Genomic DNA, 16,490 nt, shown 5'->3' with positions numbered 1-16,490 from the left:
GATGAAGCTCGATTAGATTCAACATTAATTCTACATAGAAGTCCTGCCGGTTGATGTTTCTGTCCTACTTCTTCAAGCTGTGTGTTCTAACATATAAAATATAAATTTCTAAGAAGTTTAGAGTTCTTGATTTAATATTGCTAATTATTGGGTTCAAGTTGCCATTTTGGCAGATACTGAGTGCAATGAGATTATAGGAATTGATAGCTTTGTTCCATTATTATAATAAAAGTGCAAATATTACAGTGAAAGCAATCCATGGCCATTACAAGTTATATGGAGATCTCAAGTCTCCTGGTTTGCAGTGGTTATATAAAAAATGCACAGCATATGACCTCTATTAAACATCTGTAATATCCGCATGATCTGTTCAACTCAAATCATATTCTTATGAATGCTTCCTTTACTAGTCTGCCTTTTGTCACAGCATATTCCAAAGCATATTGAGCCACCTATTTCTATCAATACTGATCAATAAAACACCAAAATGAGTAATTTGTAACCTCGAGACCCCATTGTATCCTGCAAACCAGAGAAGCTAATTTATAAAATCAAACTGAAAACTATCTAAAACTAGATTTAAATGAGGTGTAGGTCTAGATGTACACCACAGCACAGAAGGAGCAAAAAGGCAATACGTCAGTGCAATAGTCTGCAATTTAACATTTTTATAGGATTGTAAGATCTGCATACAAGATTGCTGTGCAAAGTGTGACAATTAGATACAATTCAATCTTTTTTTTAACTATAAACCAATGATCGGGGCAATTAGGGCAATCAGATTGACTTTGGTCTTTCTTTGCCTCTAGCTGAATTTGCAGCAGCTTCTTTTCAACAAGGTTTGAAAAGCCTGAGGGATATGTCAACCCAATCTGCTGAGATCTCACTGTTGGTAGTTTTTAGGGCAGAAAATTGAAGCTGACACAGAATTAGGTCAAGAAGGTTTGTCGTGCAGAAGCCTGAAACAGCCCTTGCAGTTTCCAAATGAGTAAAGAAAATAGAGTTAGAAAGGTGGAATGGAGCAATGGTTTCTCTCTAGAGTAATGATAAGACCCTAATCATGCAACATGTTGACATGGGACTATGCTATTGAAAGGAGCAGTATGATTTGTATTCCTGTTGTTCCCATACGGTTAGTTTCTTAGCAAGTATTTCCAGCGAGAAGCGCTGCAGTGTCTGTGCTGTCCACTTTCAAATTAGCTGTTAAAACTGAGGCTCTGTATTATCTCAGAGAGACCTGAATGATCCCATGCCATTGTTTGAAGAGGAACAGAGGAGCTTTGCTAGTGTGTGGCATTTATCTCAATTAACATCACTCAAACAAATTACCTGGTCATTATCTCATTCCTATTGGTGAGATCTTAACCTGTCCAAATTGGCTGCTGTGATCCTTTGCATTAGAATGTTTTAAAAGTGGCTATAAAATAAGATAAGATTTCTTTATTAGTCACATGTACATTGAAACACACAATGAAATGCATCTTTTTGTGTAGTGTTCTTAAATTTTTTAAGATATCCGAAGATCTTGAAAGGCAGTTATAAAGGCAAGTTCATTCTTCCCTTAGCAAGTAGAAGAATGTATAATCCATAGTGCAGTGCTAACGCAATTACTGAACAATCATTGCACTTCAAAGTAGGATGCTTAATGTGGAGCCTTTGAAATACTTCTGAGATGTAAGCAGGTGCTATATAATGAGGTCTCTTCTCAAAAAAGCCTTATATAAAATATAAAAAGCAATAATTCAGACTAACAATTCCAAATGTATTTATTTAACATAAAAATAAATATTAAAATACTAATTAACATTAGGGTATAAAAGTGGGGTTAACGCACAATTTTATCATGCAACTTCAGCAGAAGGTGCCTGTAATTTCATTTTCTTTCCCTTAACTTTATTGTGACTATATTCTTTCAAAAACAACATTTCTTCATGGGTACAAAAAGCTTATGCCTATGTATATCTCATTCCTTAAACTATTTATGCAAATTGGTGATCAGTCTTTCTTGATTGATCTTGTAACATTGTGACTTGCATTTCTTTCCTTTTTTCAGTTAAGAATATCACAATGAATTAAAATATCAAGGATTAATATTTCAAATATCAATGTTGCACTTTCATTAGGCTTTAATGTTTAAATTTTGCTTCTGCACAATTATCACAGTTTAATCAATGAACGTATAAATTTGTACCTTCTAGAATGATGTGTGTGGGTTATAAGCAAATATTGGGTAGTGCAGAGACATATGAAGCTTTTGATTTCTGTGGTGTTTATGAAGTCCCAAGTTGACAATTTTTTGAGACTACAAAAGACAGTAATATAGTGTATGCCAAAATATCATGAACAAATTATGATTGCTTAAAATATTTGGAGTGATAAATACAATGTTTTCACAACCCATAGGACTAAATATTTGGGCAAAGTTTTACAGATCTCATATGGTGTCTTCAATGTATTGCATTTTTAATACTTAATGCTCATCAAAGGCAACCAATATCTATACTTCCCAGTGCAATTTCAAAGGATAATCTGTGTGCTGATTATAAGAAGGATTCTCCAGAGAACATTAGTAAATGTTATTTGTCCGGTTGTGATTGAAGGTCATGAAGGAAATCGATTGTGAGGATTACAGAAGATCGTGTGTTTGAATGAGGAAGGCACGAACCATGGCAATTTCTACAAAAATGACAGATCAATTTATCTACACCATTAATCAGTGCCCTGGATGGGTGGCTGGTGGAGGAGCTAACTATATGATGAGTCAAATTAAATGTGGGCTGTACAAAATGAGGGATATTGGACACACCTGTTTTGATTTTCCTTTCTGCTAAATCAGTTTATAGGAAAATTGGATAGGTTGTCTAACTGGTGTCTGATCTGCTAGCACCTCCAACCTTGTAGAAGTTGAAAATGAGTTCTATTTTCAGTGTTTTAGGATATTCAAAGAACATATCATGATTTTGGATTTACATTGTCTTTTTTTTGATTTCAGCTTCTTCTCTCAGCAGATTTACATATCCAGGGTTTATTTTTTCCCTGGTTGGTATCAAGTTTCACTGTGGTGATGTCTAAAAATTGTGTCAAGAAATTCTTGCTCTATAAAGGAATGATTTCCTGTGTTAAGATTTCTTCAAAAGGCAGTCTGAGCATGGTGATGATGGTCAGAGTACCTGGTTCTGAATAACCAGATGAATATATAATTTCTCATCTTGGTGAGGATTGAACTCACCAGCAGGACACAAGGGGTCTTCAACCTAAAAAGTTGACTCTGTTTCTCCTTCCATAGTTGCTGCCTGACCTGCTGAGTGTTTATAGAATTTTCTAATTTGTAATGGGGAGTCATTGGGTTATTATTAGATTTTAAGTCATATTGGGTTCTGTACTAACTTAGCTGTCATAGCAGTTTCTTTCTACAGTGATGACATGCTGGCCCACACATCTGAGGGAAGATTTCTCTGTTTGGCCTTTGTAAAGAAATTGAAAGTACAATTATTGCAAGTACACTTACAGACAATGACTTGAGGGAATATTGCCTGCCGATTATTCGGTTTTCATGTTGTGTTAATAAATGACCTATTTAAGAGCAATTGCATTTTGTATGTTTGGTGGTGTTACTCATTGAATCGAATTCTTTTACAGCGATTGAAGGATGAGATAGCAGAGGTTACGAATGAGATTGAAAACCTAGGTTCAACAGAAGAAAGGTATGGATTCAATTCTATTTTCTCTTTGTTCTGTGCACATTACTTGTGCTATATGTTGTCACATTAGTACCTGCTTTAAGGAATCTTCTGTAACGCAGAACAATTACGCATAGTTTTGCATGATATCCTGAACAATGGTACAATTCATAACACCTCGTATAGTAATTACATTGATTATTTAAGACGTAAGAACCCTGTATTACTGGCCAGCACTTATCTTAAAACTGCTGCCATTACAGTGCCATAACTTTACTGGAAATGTTGCAGTAATACCATTTACTCATGGTAATGCATTAGAGGAAGTGTTTCAGTCATGAAGCTCTAACGTCATTATATGAGGCACACTTGTTGGACCAGCTTATCTCTTGCTAACCATTAATTTTATATCTTCATACTTCTATGGTAGTTATTGCAGCTTCTGTTGCATTCCAATTCCATGAGATGTAAAGCTCCCGTAACTGTTTGACCTTTTAAACATCCAGGAAGCTAGAGAGAATAAGAGCAGATGAACTAACAAGTTATTAAGAGGTTGCATAATCACATATTTACTTTGGTTTCCAAGTGAGTGCATTGGACTTCAAATGAGTTAAATTCATTCTTTCAACCGTAACAATATGGTGACAATGTGCTATCTGTTGTTAAGTTTTAGAAATTTAAAATTGTGCGTGATCGCTACTGGTTCATTGGTGTTCCGCAGGGATCAGTGCTAGGATGTCTGTTGTCTGTAGATGGGCTGATCAGTAGGTTTGCAGATGACGCAAAAAATTGGTGGAGTTGTGAATGGTGAAAAAGGTTGTCAAAGGATACAGCAGGATAGAGATCAGTTGGAAACATGGGTGGAGAAATGGCATGGAGTTTAATCTGGACAAGTGTGAGGTGTTGCACTTTGGGAGGTCAAATGTAAGGACCCATGGAAGCATTGATTTACAGAGGGGTCTTGGGGTGCAAATCCATAGCTCACTGAAAGTGGCAACATAAGTAGATCGGAGGGAAAGAAGGCATATGGCATGCTTGCCTTCGTTGGCTGGAGCACTGAGTATAAAATGATAAGTCATGCTGAATCAGTATAAAATCTTGGTTAGGCCTCATTTGGGCTATCGTGTGCAGTTCTGGTTACTGCATTACAGGCAAGATGTGGAGGCTTTGGAGAGAGTGCAGAAGAGGTTTGCCAGGATGTTGCCTGGATTAGAGACAAAGGATAAATTGGACAAACTTGGATTGTTTTCTCTGGAGTGTCGGAGGCTGAGGGGAGACCTGACAGAATTTTATAAAATCATGAGCAGCATAGACAGGGTAGATGGTCAGAATATTTTTCCCAGGGTGGAAATGTGAAATGCTAGAGGGCATGGCTTTAAGGTGAGAGGGGGAAAGTTTAAAGGAGATGTGTGGGGCAAGTTTTTGACAAGAGTTCCTGGAATCTGCTGTCAGGGGTGGTGGTGGAAGCAAATACGGTAGTGACGCTTGAGGTATTTAGACGTATGAACGTACAGGGAATGAAGGGGTATGGATCCTGTACAGGGAGATGGGATTAGTTTAATTTGGCATCATGGTTGGCACAGATATTGTGGGCCAAAGGACCTGTTCCTGTATTGAACTGTTCTATATTCTACAGTCATGTGTGATAAAAAGATCTGAAAGAAATCTGAATAACTGCCCAAAGTTCACAGTAGTGGCTGATTACATACAGTTATGTCTGGAGAAGAAACTGGGCTAAATGGTCATGCCTCAAAAAGTTTTATTTGTGTTTGTAAGAAAAACACTAATTCTCAAAGGCAGGTTTTGTTCATCTAAATCAACCCCTACATTTATGCATGAAGTAATTTGAATAGTAGTTCTCCAAACTATGATCAACCATTCTGGAGAGCATAGAATACAGCCACCATGTTCTCCTCATTATTCCATAATGTGGTGAACACCACACCATCAGATTATTATGTATGCACTCAAATGTAATGGATTGTTTTAAAAATATAATGTGCAGAAGCAATAATGCACTGCAGCAAAATTACTAATATAAATCTTTACAGAACATTACAAAATCTGTGACAGATGTTTATGTGATGAAGCTGTTGAATGATATAATAGGTTTAATAGTGTAGTGCTATTTTGGCAATGTGATTCTTCTACAGATAATGAACCCTAAATAATAATTTTGAAAAATTGAATTGAAGGAGTAACATTGAAATCACTAGGTCTATATAGTTTGTATGATAAGATCTGAAAATAAGGAACCATGCGATAAGTTCAGAGATATTTTGGGACTCCTACCAATCTTTCCTGTGTGAAGCTTTTTAAAGCTGTACCAAGGCTCTCTGTTGTGAGTCACTGATCCAATTTGAACCACATAGGCACGTTTCTCAGCAGAGGTAAGGTTGTGTGAGGCCTTGCATTGGATAATTGCCTGGTAATGCAATGTGCTGGTATGTGTTAATATTGTGTGGGCTTACCATAGCAACTTCTTTAACGTGTGACACCTTCCTCCTGCTCTGCTCCAGACTCTTGCACACTGTGTTCAGTCTGACTATTGCCTCCTGCCAGTAAAGCTGCTACTGCCCTCTAGTAAAAGATCCCATGTTGTGCCAAACAAGGCAATCGTCACTTTGCAGTGCCTTCCACTCATCAAGTTGTGCTGTTTCATCGCCAGTTCAAAAATTGAGTTCCTTCTGCCTCTGTATTATTGGTCCAGTGACAAGGTGTTCCCTGTCTATTATTTGTTCAAACAGCCTTGGAAAGGCTGAAGTCTGCCTGAGATGTATTTACAGCTTTGCTAAAACTGGGAACAATTTTTCCCTGATGTGCGTCAATATAAAAGATTCCATAGCTGCATTCATTTAAAAAAACTAAGGCAGAATTCTTCTTAATTGTCCCCATTCATATCGATCCCAGAAGCCTCTGCTAATGCTCCCTTTGTGCCCCACACAACCAACACGTACCCAGCGTCAAATCCTAATTCCCAAAATTAGTTAGATCTATCTCACTCCCCTATCACCATCTCCACATAGCACCAGAACTGGCTTAGTTACCCCACTGTATAACAAAATACACCCAACATATGCAGCTAATAGGTTGTTTTTCTCTAGCAAGAGAGACTTGGTTAGGTTTGTATTTAAATTTTTTGTCACTATTGTAACATATCACAATGGTACTATCATCCTATGGTTAATTACATTTCAATTAACAACAGCACAGTGCATCTCGTTCACTTCTGTTTGCCTGGTTTCCTGTGATGGCTTGTGCTTAGGGCACAAGGTTAGTGCTGATGCAAAAAATTCTTTGTTTGAACAGTGACAGAACAAATTATGTAGTTACAAACAGAGCAGCTTCAAAATCAGTGAGGAGATTTGGAATGTGATGAGAGCTTCATCGGTTCAGAGCTTGAACATCAACAATCTACTTGATTGTTATTCATGGTGAACATTGTTGTTAAGATAATTTTCTCAGTCATAAAGGAATCATGTAGAAAGTTTTATGTACCCATTCTTGTGTGACGTTTATGAATTCCTAGTTCCCAAGCCTTAAGCTATTTCTGAATATTAGGTGCTAATTTTGATATTGTGAATCTATGCCCTTCTCTTACAGTTACATGTTCTAACGGTGATTAGTAGTGAAACGTTACAGCACTTTTTTTTAAAGAAAATTAATAGCCTTTGATAGCAGCAAGCTGTGCAAGGGCCACTTGGGTGTTCTGAGGTGTGGGCTGCAGAGAAACACCAGCCAAAGTCTTCTTGCCAGTGAGTCTTGTTATCTCTCACTTCCTGACTCTGGGAGCAGAGGACAGCGGATCTATGAGTCAGTACCAGTTAATGTAGGGAGGCTATTGGGGGTAGTGTCTGGGTGGTAGGATTTAGGCCATTGTTACCAGGAATATCTTGCTGTCAAAGCATAAGTTTCACCATTTGAGTATGTGGTGATGTAGAAAATGTTGGCAATCATGAGTTAGATCAGCGCATCTACAAATATTGAATATTCTAAATTTTAAAATGTAGTTTGAAATAGAAGTTTTACTTCTCATAACTGAAACAGTTAATATTTTCACTCTTCACCCATTAGAACAGAGACAGTCTTGGACCAGGATTCAACAGGTGTTTTATGTGGAGCTTGTTGTGTGTGAACCTGGTTGGCATTCCACATTGTAGCCTCTGTGAACTTGAGTTTATCCAAAACTTCATTAGTCTGTATTTCCCTCTTTCTTTACGACATAGAAAGAGGCCATTTCAGCCCATCAAGTCGATGCCAGAGTAATTTTATTCTCCCAGTAATTTTCCCTGTCACTTATCTTCCCACATTCCTATCATACTTCTTCGGATTCCACCACTTACTTTTGCAGTTGGGGCAATTTACAGTGGCCAGCTGAACTACCAACCTGCATATCTTTGGGATGTGGGAGGAATTCAGAGCAGTCAGAGAAAGCCATGCAGTCAGATAAGAATATGAAAACTCTACACAGACAACACCAGAGATCAGAATTGAACCTGGGTTACTGGAGCTGTGAGGCAGCCAGCTCCACTGGCTTCACCACAGTGCAGCCCTAAGTTATCCTAATTGCACCAAGTTCTATGATCATTCAGGTGCTCGCTGGCTCACTCTCCAGCAGTAGTTCTAAAATTCTCGTCTGTTTTTAAAAAATCCCTCCATTATTTATTCCACTCTAGTTAACCATCTTCAACTCTGGAATCCTCCAATCTCTTCCAATTCTGCACATCACTGATTTTCATCATTCCCGTATTGATCCTTCGGTTGCCAAGGTCTTAAGCTGTAGAGTTTCCTCCCTAGACCTCTCTCCTCTTCCAATTTCTCACTAAGCCTGCCTCTTTGATCAAGTTGATTGGTCACATGCCCTAATACTTCCTTAATCCAATGATTAATTTTGTTTGCTAACGTTCCTGTGAAGTGCTTTTGGATGTTTTACTACTTAGATTGTGTTATATAAATCAAGATGCTTTTTTTTGTGAAATGAAAGATCTCGAAGCTCTTCATGAGTCAAAATAAAGCATCAACTGACAAAAAAATCAAAATTTTTTTAAGATTGCATTGCAACTGGACAAAATTACTCCATAAAACACCAACAATAATAAACTGCTTTTTATAGGGTGATATGCCTGTCAGGTGTTTTAATATATTTCTAATTAATTTTACATTTTCAATTTTTATTCTTTTAAATCTATTAGAATAGGTTTGAAAAGTCTCTCAACGTAGAGACTTTAAAACAAAGCTGTTCAAAAGCTTTTGCAGTGGTGAGTGCCAATCAGATCATTACAGTGTGTACCATATACAAAATGTATTGTCGCTACTTGCCCAGACTACTCCTATGTCACTGCCCATCCCAAAACCTCAACCACCAAGAACAATATCAGCAGGTGCATGGGATCAAGTAGAGCAAGTAATGCCACCATTGTGCAAAGAGGCAGTCCTCGTGACGTTACGCTATGTGTTTGGAAGCTCATCGTGATATCATTAACGTTGCATGTAATTGGGTTTCACCACAGGCAGGCCCCAGGGAGAGGATCCAACTTGTGGATGTCTACAAAGTTTGTATTTGGTTACCAATGGTAGCTTTCTCCTGCATATCTCTGTAAAGAGGTGAAACGACCCAGGTGGGCATCATTGGGAAGCTATTCAATAAAAAAGAAGGAAGTGACTGGAATTGAACCCAGTTGTACACTTGTGGAATTCTAATGATTTGCAATTATTATATTGTAAGACTAGTAATCTAAAGGCCTGGACTGTTCTGGAGACTGGCACTCAAATCCCAACACAGCAGTGAAGAAAACAGTAGTGTTAGGAATGGTGATGATCAGATTGCTGGATTAAGGTATAAATCCACCTGGTTGAGTAGTGCCCTTTGGAGAAGGAAATCCATCGTGCTTGGTCATTGTGACCTACATGTGACTCCAGACCACAGAAATGTGTTTGCTCTTGATTACCACTCACTTCAAGAGAAATTAGGGATGCACAGTAAATGGTGACTGTGCCTGTGACATCCTAGTCTTATGAATGAATAAAAATAGAGAATGCTTCGAAACACAAAGAATGCAAAAGAACAGTAAAGTAAGAATTGAAGTGGAGAGTATCAAGTTGTCTTTATGAAGGGTCTGACCAAGGGTCTTTGCCCTAAAACATAAAGTCTTTTACTCTTTCCATAGATCCTGCCTGACCTGCAGACTTTTTCCAGCATTTGTTTTTATTTCAGATCTCCAGCATCTGCAGTTCTATGATTTTTAAATTTGATTTAATGGACCATCCGATAAACACGCAGAAGTATTTAATGCAAAAAAAAATGAGCTGCTGGAGAAATTCAGCAGGTCAGGCAGTGTCTGTGGAGGAAAACGGACTACCTGCCCCATTTGGTTCCGTGCTCCGTCCTCCTTTCATATCAGATTCCAGCATCTGCAGCCCTTTGTTTCCTCCATCTATCACCTCCCAGCTTCTGTTGCTATTTCTATCCCTCCCTCCCTCACGTGACTCCATCTGCCAATCAACCTCTCCTCACCTGGTTCCACCGATTGCTTACCAGCTCTTGCCATACCCTTTCCCCTCACTTCTTTGTACTGGCTATCTCCCCTCTACTCCTTCAGTCCAGTTAAAGGGTCTTGATCCAAAATGTCGACTGTACATTTCTCTCCACAGATGCTGCCTGACCCACTGAGTCCCTCCAGCAGTTTGTTATGCTCCATATTCCAGCATCTGCAGTCTCATGTGTCTCCATCATACTCTTATAGTACAGGTTTCTTTGTGTGACATTTTGTCAATTTTCCAAACTCTGTTTACATATATTTTTAAGAAAGCTACATACTTATTTAACTATTGTTTTTGAGATACCAGTAGAGCATACCATACATCCCTGGCATAATGTGGCTTCTGTGAATTTGAACCAGGAACGTCCCAGGTTACATTTCTGGTCAGGGCTGATTCTTCTGATCGTAAGTGTTATTCGACAGAAAGGTTTGGGAAATCACTCAGCAGTGTTGCCTCTGAAATGCTGTCCAGAAACTTTGCTGCAAAAGAAGTACCAATGTCTCCAACTTTGGGTGGCTGACCAGCAAAGTATGCCAGCAAACCACCTCATAGCTCATTGTGTGACTGCATTATAAGATTATTTCATTAGTCGTAAAGCACTTACGACATCTAGATGATTAAGTATGGTATATAATCGCAAGTTCTTTGTTGTTCCTTGTATTCTTTTTATAGTCCTTTGCATTTGTTGAAAATGACTATCTGCATTTAAACAAGAGATAGCATTGATTGGCTTTGTATATCAGTCGTCCAATATCTAATCATATAAAAGAAGATCAAAGCTTTTAACGAGCCTCTTTACTCTCCTTCCCAGTTCTGACGAAGGGTCTTTGACCTGAAACATTAACTCTGTTTCTCTTCCCACAGATACAGCCTGACCTGTATTTCCAGCACTTACTGTCTTTGTCATGTTTAATATCCTCATAAACACATTAGTAATCAATGGCTGTCCTTTTCCATTAACATGGAAGTTTAATTCATTTTCAGAAAAAATATGCAACGGAATAAACAAGTGGCTATGGGCCGGAAGAAATTCAATATGGATCCCAAGAAGGTGGGAAATCTTATTGTTACCATATTCTCAATGTTTTGAGGCAGTGTTTATTTTGTTATTATATTGCTGAATATGTCTTTTACATAGACCTCAATTAATCATCGCAACAGCTATTGGGTTACGTTAGTGAAGATACAAAGGTGGGTTCAGGTATAAGGGAGGCCTTCTGATACCTCTCCCTTCTGTGGGACACTTGTCCTTAACTTACCCGTGAGTGTGGGCGAGAAGTACAGTGGCATGCAAAAGTTTGGGCACCCCTGGTCAAAATTTCTGTTACTTGGAATAGTTAAGTGAGTAGAAAATGAACTGATCTCCAAAAGTCATAAAGTTAAAGATGAAACTTTCTTTTCAACATTTTAAGCAAGGTTAGTGTATTATTTTTGTTTTGTACAATTTTAGAGTGGAAAAAAGGAAAGGAGCACCATGCAAAAGTTTGGGCACCCCAAGAGATTTGAGCTCTCAGATAACTTTTACCAAGGTCTCAGACCTTCATTAGCTTGTTAGGGGCCATGGCTTGTTCACAGTCATCGTTAGGAAAGGCCAGGTTATGCAAATTTCAAAGCTTTATAAATACCCTGACCCTCAACCTTGTCCCAACAATCAGCAGCCATGGCCTCCTCTAAACAGCTGCCTTAGCACTTCTGAAAATTAAAAATAAATGATGCCCACAAAGCAGGAGAAGGCTATAAGAAGATAGCAAAGCGTTCTCAGGTAGCCGTTTCCTCAGTTCGTAATGTAATTAAGAAATGGCAGTTAACAGGAAACGGTGGGAGGTCTAAGTTGATGTCTGGAAGACCAAGAAAACTTCCGAGAGAACTGCTCGTAGGATTGCTAGAAAGGCAAATCAAACCCCCGTTTGACTGCAAAAGACCTTCAGGAAGATTTAGCAGACTCAGGAGTGGTGGTGCACTGTTCTACTGTGCAGTGACCACCTGCACAAATATGACCTTCATGGAAGAGTCATCAGAAGAAAACCCTTCCTGCATCCTCACCAACAAAATTCAGCGTCAAGAGTTTGCAAAGGAACATCTAAACAAGCCTGATGCATTTTGGAAACAAGTCCTGTGGACTGATGAAGTTAAAATAGAACTTTTGGCTGCAATGAGCAAAGGTATGTTTGGAGAAAAAGGGTGCAGGAATTTCATGAAAGAACGCCTCTCCAACTATTAAGCACGGGGGTGGATCGATCATGCTTTGGGCTTGTGTTGCAGCCAGTGGCCACGGGGAACATTTCACTGGTAGAGGGAAGAATGAATTCAATTAAATACCAGCAAATTCTGGAAGCAAACATTACATCGTCTGTAAAAAGGCTGAAGATGAAAAGAGGATGGCTTCTACAACAGGATAATGATCCTAAACACACCTCAAAATCCACAATGGACTACCTCAAGAGGCACAAGCTGAAGGTCTTACCATGGCCCTCACAGTCCCCCGACCTAAACATCATCGAAAATCTGTGGATAGACCTCAAAAGAGCAATGCATGCAAGACAGCCCAAGAATCTCACAGAACTAGAAGCCTTTTGCAAGGAAGAATGGGCGAAAATCCCCTAAACAAGAATTGAAAGACTCTTAGTTGGCTATAGAAAGTGTTTACAAGCTGTGATACTTGCCAAAGGGGGTGTTACTAAGTACTGACCATGCAGGGTGCCCAAACTTTTGCTTTGGGCCCTTTTCCTTTTTGTTATTTTGAAACTGTTAAAAGATGGAAATAAAAAGTAATCTTGCTTAAAATATTAAAGAAATGTGTCATCTTTAACTTTATGCCTTTTGGAAATCAGGTCGTCTTTTACTTGCTTAGCTATTCACAGTAACAGAAATTTTGACTAGGGGTGCCCAAACTTTTGCATGCCACTGTAGGTGTGACAAGGCTATTTCAATCCATCAAGTGTGTTCATTTCAGCAGACCATTTCCTGGCATGGTTCTCACTTCGTCTGCTGAAGGTGAGTGATACAGATTTGATAAAAGTTGGTCAAGTTTTCAAACACAATTTTAAATTCACATTTTATCTAGGATATTCACAAAACATTGGAGTAACATTGGAATGAAGCCAAATCTCAGATGCTTATGAATTTTAAGCTAACACTTGATAGATGTCAAAGAATGAGGTTGATATTAGAAATGGGTAAAGATATGTGTGCTGAATACATTATTTTCTAAATTGGGGAAGGGGCAAGCAACTATTACATTTGTCCTCTACGATATTTTTGTAATGATGAGCTGATATTCTTCTTCCCTGATTGGTGAATGTAAAGCCACCAAATGTACACTGGTGCAGCAAATAAAGGAATAGCCACAGGATCAATAATGACAATGGTAACTAACATTTATGTAAGTGTGTACATAAAACAGGCTTCACTGGAAGAGTTGGTATTTAAAAATTTAAATTCTTTTATCTGAAAGAGAATGTATAGTGTTGACAATTTGCACAGTTATGCAGGATCTCGATCCAAAACGTCGACCATCCCTCTGCCTCCACATGTGCTACCCGACTCATTGAGTACCTCCAGCAGTTTGTTTGTTTGTTTATGCACATTTGTGATCTTCAAAGTCAAGCCTAGCAATCCCATCTTCCCAGCCAAATTTTTGCTCTTCAGTGAAATTTATCAGAGTTTTGAAGATGCATCTTCTGCAGTACTCCATGATCTTATTATGCCATCTTACATGATTTATTAATTAAAGTTTTGGGGAATTGCACTCAGTTCTGGCAATTTTATTTTCAAAGCATGGAACACATTGATTTAAAACCAGGAAAGCTAATTGAATCTCATTCTGAAAACATCTGTCAAAGATTAATTTCAAAGTAAGAATCCCAAATGAATTCCTGTAATTAATTTGTTTTTGTGAATATCTCCAGAAAAATAGTAATGTGATTTCAATACTTTATGCAAAAAGAAAACAACTAGTTTTGTGTTTTTTTACTTTAATTTCTTTGGGAAAATTGATGGCAGCATCTAATCCTTTATAGCAAAGTGATATCTAAGGCATTTAACTAAGTTAATTGTAAATGCACTGTGATTATGAATTATGTGAGTCCTCAGATTTAATGATACTATTATTATACATGTCTATTTGTGTACGTATTTGTTGCAGAAGGTACATATGCTTTTTTAAAAAAAAAACAAGTTATAGATCTTGGAAGTGGTGAGAGGTTGTTGAACTTTACACAGTAAATTTGTGAAATGTTTCTTCACAATGGTTGTGTACTCAGATTTTAGTGGCATTAATGAACATTTGTTATTTTTATTTACTTCACAGCTGTTGTGGTACTGACATTTATGAAAGCTACCTTCAAAAAAACTCGATGTACAAAAAAAATTGAGAAATGACTGCAACCCATTTAGCACTTCGTCACTTTCTTATGGCAGAACATGAATTTTATTTGGAACAGGCCAGATGTCTGTAATTTTTGGTTAGAGAATGGTAACAAAATGAGTGGGGGGAAAATAAGGATATATCATTTTATTGAAATAACAAAAATCATTATTATACTCAACTGCATTAACATTAATACAGTTGTGTTATTAGTAAAGTAGTTCTCAACTACATGAAAAGCTAAGTTATTTTTTGGATTATTATCCTCATTTATCAAGAGATTCCTATTATTAAAGCACATTTTGGGATTTGTTGGAGATCAGCCAAACAGCACAAAGGCAGGATTCCTATAATGGGAAAAAGTTGAATTATGGTAATTGCCTTCATTCCCTTCCAGGATATTGTCAAATAATTGACAGCTAACAATTGAGCACTGTTGCATTGAATTGTTCATGTTATGCAAAACTGGTGCTTGTTACTGCTGAAAATGGATATAATTTAGAAGTGATCTTGTATTTGTTTAATAATATTCCATGGATAAGTAAACTCCACTGATGAGAGAAAATGAAAATCTTGAATAAAAACAGAAGATGCAGAAGGCACTCAGCAGGTCAGGCAGCATCTGTGGAGAGAGAAACAGAGTTTTTGTTTGCAGCAACTTTTCCCTTAGTTTACACTGATTTTTTTAAAAAGCTACCTCTCATTAAAGTTTTGGTGCAGTAATGTCATAAATACCTTATAATACTTGTGATTGCATATCATTCAACCTGAATCATGGTAGTTATAACAGAATACTTCATTCTGGTCTTTTGATCAACATAAGAACACATCAAAAAGCACATTACTGACAAGAGATACACACAAGTTTCTTGCATCACATTTTTATCAAACAAATTATAAAGGTGAAAATTAGAAAAGAAACTGTAATCTGTATTGATATCCATACATTCTATCAGATTGATGCTATATGTTAAAGGCCTTAAATTGAAATCTGAAATTTTATGAACCTTGAACCTATTTTTCAATCTAAGTCTCTTGATAGTATCACATTCATGCATTCACTTCCAAAAATATTCCACCCTCTTGTTCCTCTACTTGACTGTATCTTCTTGTACCCCTGGTAATGGGATAAGTTAAAATAAATGCTCTGATATTTATTGTTTTTAAAGTCATCAATTGAATTTCAAATGTGTTCTTTGTTACAGGGGATTCAATTCCTGATTGAAAATGAGCTTTTAAAGAATACTCGAGAGGATATTGCGCAGTTTCTGTACAAAGGAGAGGGACTAAACAAGACTGCAATTGGGGATTACCTCGGAGAGAGGTAACACTTGTTCTGGTTTATTAATTTTGGACGAAGTGTAATTTGTAACAACACAGCAGTTTTCTACTTCAATTGACTCTTGAGTTACGGAATATCAGCCTGTTTCCCGTCTTCATAACCTTCTTCAAAAGCCTTCCCTTGTTTTTATGTTTTGAGCCTTTTTCTCCAAAGTCTATTATTTTAGCTTGATCCCTGTCTTTGCCCATGTATCACACACACAGCTAATTTATTTATGTATGGAGTGCTACAGAGGTTAATGCCATGCATGTACTCTTTCCAGCACAGTCTAAAAATCTGACTTAAAGGTCCCATTTTAATTGAAGGTAGCACCAGGTCACCCATTAACACTAGTGTGTCAGCTGTCACTTTCTCAGTCAGGATTCTGGCCCGTTACAGTGCTTCCCTCTTGAAGTTGGGAGGTGACTTCTAAGTGCAGATGCAGTTCCATGACGTATCTTGGGCACTGATTGGAACCTTCAGTGGGTTCAAATGATTGAAGCATATTTGGTACAGACTCCAGCTATTTGATGTTATATAGGTTGATTAGTAGTTCATCATAGAGGCTGCTGGTTCCTTTTAA

General features: G+C 37.7%; 1 protein-coding gene across 1 annotated transcript in view; it reads left to right on the top strand.

Annotated features, from left to right (window-relative positions):
- Positions 1-16,490, top strand: part of cyth1b (cytohesin 1b) — a 181,475-nt gene that overhangs the window by 135,310 nt on the left and 29,675 nt on the right. The window contains 3 exon segments of the mRNA XM_052033155.1: positions 3,640-3,704; positions 11,205-11,271; positions 15,792-15,910. Coding sequence (XP_051889115.1) covers positions 3,640-3,704; positions 11,205-11,271; positions 15,792-15,910 — 251 coding nt within the window.

Source organism: Pristis pectinata, chromosome 18, assembly GCF_009764475.1.
Source record: "Pristis pectinata isolate sPriPec2 chromosome 18, sPriPec2.1.pri, whole genome shotgun sequence".
Lineage (NCBI taxonomy): Eukaryota > Metazoa > Chordata > Chondrichthyes > Rhinopristiformes > Pristidae > Pristis > Pristis pectinata.
Note: the sequence above shows the minus strand (reverse complement) of the source record. Positions and strands in the feature narration are given on the sequence as shown.